General features: G+C 41.1%; 1 protein-coding gene across 1 annotated transcript; it reads right to left on the bottom strand.

The window, feature by feature from the left end:
* Nucleotides 1-397: 397 nt before the first annotated feature.
* borcs5 (BLOC-1 related complex subunit 5) lies at nucleotides 398-5,559 on the bottom strand. Its single transcript, XM_070973148.1, has 4 exons — nucleotides 5,073-5,559; nucleotides 4,354-4,497; nucleotides 3,557-3,714; nucleotides 398-2,901 (listed from the first exon to the last, which is right to left on the bottom strand). Exons 1-4 carry the CDS (start codon nucleotides 5,128-5,130, stop codon nucleotides 2,668-2,670), a joined length of 594 nt encoding a protein of 197 aa, XP_070829249.1. The 5' UTR covers nucleotides 5,131-5,559; the 3' UTR covers nucleotides 398-2,667.
* Nucleotides 5,560-6,000: the final 441 nt, after the last annotated feature.

Raw genomic sequence — 6,000 nt, 5'->3', positions numbered from 1 at the left:
TTAATGCCTTTAACGAATTCTGATTCATTTGATAGACACGTGTTGTAATCACCGAGCAACACAGCTGGACTCTGAGCTTCTGTGACACTGCTGGCGTAAAAAACGTGCCGCAGACGCTTTGACGACTGGCCAAATACACCAAAGCAGAAGAAATAAGTTCTAAACATCAAAATGACGGGATTAAAACCTTGTTAAATATGGATTTGTGCTCCAGCTAATGATGACTGCTGGTTTGCTGTGACATGCTAACGCTGTCACAGGTGATGTTGGGCTGCGATTACCAATTACTTTCCCTGTCAATGAATCTGCTGATTATGTTCTTGATTAATATCTTACATGAAAGGTACAGAGCTCAAAGTGACATCCAACTACTTGATTTGACCAACAGTCCAAAATTAAAATACTTCATTTATTATCTTATGCGACAAACAGTGAATGCTCATACAGTTGAAGTGGGGGCCAGCAGGTATTTGGCATGTTTGCATTAAAGTGACTCAAACGATTAATCAATTATCAAAATATAGTAGTTGTCAGTTCACTTTCTTTCAATCACTGCAGCTCTGAACACAGCAGAGTGTGACACTTCACGGACTGTTTAGGTTACAGTGAGCTGGTTAGGGTTGGGGGGGCCACAGACGAAAACATTTTCCCTTGAGTTAGGACTTTAAAACCTTAAAATATGTGTCAAAATGCTGCAGACACTTTCTCTGGCGCCACCTAGTGTCCATACACAAGCCCGCAGTGAAACGTCACTGCAAATAATGACAATTTTCCCCTTTTTTGTCTAGTTTTTTATTAGCACACAGAAAACGGACCAGTGATTAGGTAGCTAAAGTGTTCCTTCAACCCAATTATGGAAAAAAAAAATCTCAGTTAGCTTTAGTGATATAAAGTCATGCAAACAGCTTTGATTTCATTTGCACAAGTTTTAAGATATCCAGCTCTGACATTTCTGCTGCCACCAAATAAACCAATATGAATGAAGCATTGAAAAGTTTCAAAAATCATTCAGTGTTCCAGACACAATGTCCCGCTCACTTCTCTAGAACCAATAGTCTATATTATTGTTGAAAGGTGTTTAATGGATTATCCCAAGAAACAGGGACATGACCATTCTTCAGAGACGGTGCTGTTGATTAATGTGACTCTTCATCGCTTTAAGCATCAGAAATAAAACCGAACTGTGGCAGCAGAAATTTCATAGACAGATTTGTCAAGACCAAAACTATCAATGCAGGCGGATCCCTCTAGAGGTTTTTCATTTTACCATTTTGGCGAATTGACCTTCTGAGACTCGTCTGATGCAGAAGCAAAGATTCAGAGAAATTAACATGATCACTGTCCTCAAAGAGATACGACCGTTTCTAAAGTGCCACTTATTACTGAGGAGCTTGTGAATCTTTGGTATGTGTGTTGTTTGGCGATCACTATGACAAGCTGAGTTAATGCTGCGGCGCAGAGATCGGACAGCTCGTTCGGTCAGACAACTTTTCTGTCCACATCTGCAACCGTTTTCTGTGCCGATCTGCTGAAAAACTGAAGCATCAGTGTCTCTGTTCAGTCCTTTGTTTCACTTCATTTGCTCTTTTGCATGCTAACAGGTTTGGCACAACTGCTAGCGCAAACTCATCCAAATAAATTAAATTTCTCTCATCACAAAACTGAAGTCCACAAGTTCATGAGAAAATGGAGGCCGTCTACTTCCACAAAGAAGTTTCTCATTTAGTTCCAATGGGCAGTGCATCCAGTCACTTTTCATAATCCAATGGCAAGAATCCTTGGTCCTCTCCGTGAGCCTCTTCATCATAATGTTCTGAAATGATACACTGACATTGTTCAAACAGTTAAAAGCTGTTGATCTGCATGCAAGCAGTTCGTAGAAGGGATCTCCAGGCAGTGAGCGAGGCATATGGCGTGGGAGCGGGATGAATACCATAACCATAAGCACGTATTTGTAATGTGCAAGATGGCTGGCTCTTGAGCTGCTTTGATATTTTGGGAGGTGTGCACAAACCTCCACAGCGGCGGGATCATGAGACACTTTGAAGTTGCTCGCAGCTGTTTGAGTCTCTAAAACCTGCGACACATCTGCAGGACAAGTTCTGGAGCATATGGAGTTCATTCTGACTCAGTCTAAAGAGTTTGTCCCTCCCCTGCCTTTAGATAAGTAAAGAAGGCCCGTCCCGGGAAGATTGCCAGTTTGATTCCCAGCAGCAAAAGAATAAGTGATAATGTCCAGGGCCTCTGCTGCTGCTCTGCTGGGTACATTTGATCACAGCACTTCATAAGCTGGCAGGTGGAGCTGCTCAGCGGCCCGTAGCAGAAGGTTGTGGTTAAACTCAGGTATGAATGTGTGACTGCTGAGAAGTGCGGTGCAGTAAGAACAATGCTTCATGAGTGTTCAGTAAAACTTCCTGCATTAATTATTAGACTTTATAATCAATTAATTAAAAGAATAAAAAGAAGTGATCATGACCCAAAGACCTGACAAGAGCAGTCTCACAAATTTAGACCTCTGCTATGAAAACAAGACTATAATGGGTTAAGCCTCTTTGTACCCACAGAGACTGAGTATCCCTACAGCCGGACAGACCTGTGCTTCATCCTGGACAGAGGACTGGATGGAGACTCGGATAAGAAGCAGCAGCTAGGTTGGCTTAAAGGAGGCTACTTGGTGGCAGAATCCCCATCAGGCCTCATGCTGAAGGGCTCGAGGCGCTCGCTCTCAGGCAGCATGTTGTTGAGGCGCTCCATCAGCGGCACCGTCTGGTCGATGCCCATCTGGATGCGTCTCAGGATCATGGACATCTCGTTGACTTTCTGGATCTGCTCAGCGTACTTGGCATAACGTTTCTGGCGCTCCTGCATTATGCTGAACAGCGTTTCCACTGACAAGTCCATCTGGAAAGAGACAGGCACTTGAGAGACACAGTGTTTGACTTTTGGTGACACTTTGAATCATCTCAAAGTAAAACAGAGAAAAACAGCTTGGAAAACTGCTTCAGCACTAATACATGAATATCATTTAAAAGAGTAGAACATATATAAAACATGCAGCACAAGTTTGCAAATTTAAGTGAGATTGACGCATAAAACAATTGGGACAAAACCAACTGCCTCGTCAATGTGTAAAGTTTCAGCAGTGCTGTTCCCAGATTCAACCGTCTTTATTAAATAAACAGAAACAGAAATACTCTTTTCACATGTTAGAAAAATTAAGTCTCAATAACCGTATGAAGTCTTGCACATTTGTCAGCTTTCTTGCCTTTAGAATATAGCTTGATCATCCTAATAGTGACTTTTTTCAATTAGTCAATCGTTTTGTCAGAAAATTGACAAAAAAATAGAACTGAAACATATTAAATTTACAGTGATACAAAAGACAGAACAAATTCTCAACCTCTTACATCTTAATCTGATATTAAGATATCTGCTGCTGCTGACAAAAATATGCTCATACCGGTGGTTGAACACAATATTTAATATGGTTGTTTTGGAACTGAAAAGTAAGACACCCTGTGTGCTAAATGTCTCATGCACTCTACGGTATTTTTACCTCTTTGATCCTCTTGACCAGTGCGTTCTGGTCGAAGGCCACGGCCTCGGCACACTGGTGCAGGTGGTCCTGGTATCGGATGCAGAGCTGCAGAACCTGGGCAGCATCCAGTCTTTCAAGACACACACTGCTGGGTGACGTCTGGCCGCTCAGCACTCCTGTGGAGTGTGAAGAGCGAGTGACTTACACGGACATGCTGGAACAGAGTAACACTTGACAACAGCGTAACACTTGGTAATTATTGTAATTAGCTTTGCACAAGATCTGACAGAACTACCCTCCTGCTATTTCAGAAGTGCGCCTACACAGGAAACTTGGCTCATTATCCAACTTCTAATACAGCATTAATGGGTTGCAGCGATTAGCCTGAGTGCACAGAATTTCAGAATGGTTGAAAAAAGATGAAAGTCTCAATATCTTCATGTGGAAACTGAAATGGTAGTGGTCAGATAAAATATCTACACAATGTGCTGATTCCTCTGAATAAATCTAATTTAACAGGGCAACACTTCAATCTCAAAAAATGGTATGTCAACACTTAGTGCAAAGATCAAAACACTGAAATATTTTTTCATTTCTTGGAAGCTATTAGTGCACTGTGCAGATAATTTTGTCAGACTTCTGCTTTTAGTTAGTGTGTTTAATCTTAGGCCTGTGAAAGTTCATTTTGTATGTGTGTGATCGCCACTGTTTATCTAAAACAGACATGTTAGATGTAGCTACTGTCTGTCCTCATTAATGGTTTCTTAAAGATCCAGTCAAAATCCATGTCAGCAGCTGAGACACATAAGAATTACCTTTCAAAAGCGGCTGAAAAGTGGGTATTTCTTGAAGCTTTATGACATCTGGGTCATTGTGGATGTTTCGCATTGACTGGGTCCCCTGAGCCACAACCACAATGTCATCCATTTTTGCCTTCTGCTTTGCTGGAGAAGGCACCACTGCAAAAAATAAACCATTACCATGAAATCAACAGACTTAGTTCATAACGCAAAGGCGTCAAATCATGGGATGTGTTTATAAACGTTTCAAGATTATATTCAGTAAATACTTTACAGTGAATCCAGCTATACTTCCTCCAATGATGCACATAACATTTGATAGTACAAGTACATTAACTCAAGTACTGGAGTTAAGATTAGAGGAGATTTCCATTGCACATTACTGAATAAATGCTACTCCATTGCATTTCAGAGAGACTATACGTCTTTAAAAAGCTCATGTTGATAGATAAGTAATAGCAATACTCCTAATATTGAACACATTTTGCTGTTAACACGTCTGTTCTTATGTCACCTGAGTGCAGCACCTGTACTTCAGCATTTTTTCATTTTGGTCTGTTACTGTAAGTGAAGGATGTGAGCTCTTCCTGCACCACTGTATCTGAAAATGATGCTACTGAACATACAGATGGCAACTGGAACACAACATTCTAACTTTATTTTGGTTTACGTTTATGAAAACTGATTAAAGAATTAAAACTAATAAGTCCACATGGGTACACAGTCTTACTCACCCGATGAACTGTAATCGGAGTGTTTGTGGTCCGCATCTCCACTCTGTTCGGCTCCCATAGTGCTAACAGTCGGTTAGCTAGCTACCCGTTAGTTTATGTCAACGCTTCCAGAAACTGCAGCCATAGAATTTAAAGAACGGATAAACCGTCCGCACATCTTCATATGACTACAAAACACACCAAAGCTGACGCCAGACAACCATGTCCACGAGAGGGAAATTGAAAATTTGTGTCAGCGTTCTGCAATGTCACCGAGTAAAAGCTAACGTTGGCAACAAGCTAACAACGTCTCAAAAGGCCCGTGTTTAATGAGCCAACCGGCTACCAGACGTTCCTTTCAAGTTAAGTCCCAATTCCTATCTTGACAGTAAGTGATACCGAGCATCGTTTGAGGAGTTAACGTGCTTTAACATCGACATGAGATGCTAACTGAATGACCCGATACCACGACTTGACGTCAGAGGCAACACTTCCGTAAATACTGATCACGGGGATGTTTGTGATTGTCCAGAGTTCGTTACCGCCGCCTACTGCTACCGAGGTCTAATATAAGCAAGACAGCATCAGCGAAGTTTAACTTCTGCATCTATTTTTAGCATTTTTTTGGTAGACAAATGTAAATAAAAACACGAAAAGCTAAAACTAATGGTGTGAAACTATAAAAGGAACTAAGGAGGTGTGAATCATGGCCTTCAGGTCGGCAAAACTTTGATATTTCTGGTGTAATTGTGCCCCTTTGTGGCCAATGGAGACCTCTAGAAATGATACACTCAGTAACAAAGCATACAGGATGATGAACTCTGCATATTTAATGAACAGGACACAAATCACACTGACAAGCATCAGTTGAGTACAAAACAACTCAAGAAACAAATACAAACAAGTACTAAAGCAACATTCATCATCTTCAATAACATGGAACGTCCAA

This window comes from Chaetodon trifascialis, chromosome 10, assembly GCF_039877785.1.
Source record: "Chaetodon trifascialis isolate fChaTrf1 chromosome 10, fChaTrf1.hap1, whole genome shotgun sequence".
NCBI classification, from domain to species: domain Eukaryota; kingdom Metazoa; phylum Chordata; class Actinopteri; order Chaetodontiformes; family Chaetodontidae; genus Chaetodon; species Chaetodon trifascialis.
Note: the sequence above shows the minus strand (reverse complement) of the source record. Positions and strands in the feature narration are given on the sequence as shown.

What these genes read in the sequence shown, in the direction of transcription:
- borcs5 (XM_070973148.1), bottom strand. Translation starts at nt 5,130, where the DNA reads ATGGGAGCCGAACAGAGTGGAGATGCGGACCACAAACACTCCGATTAC. An exon ending in CTCCGATTACAGTTCATCGG is followed by an intron (nt 4,498 to 5,072) that starts GTGAGTAAGACT and finishes TATTTTTTGCAG; the next exon opens with TGGTGCCTTCTCCAGCAAAG. An exon ending in TGGTCAAGAGGATCAAAGAG is followed by an intron (nt 2,902 to 3,556) that starts GTAAAAATACCG and finishes GTCTCTTTCCAG; the next exon opens with ATGGACTTGTCAGTGGAAAC.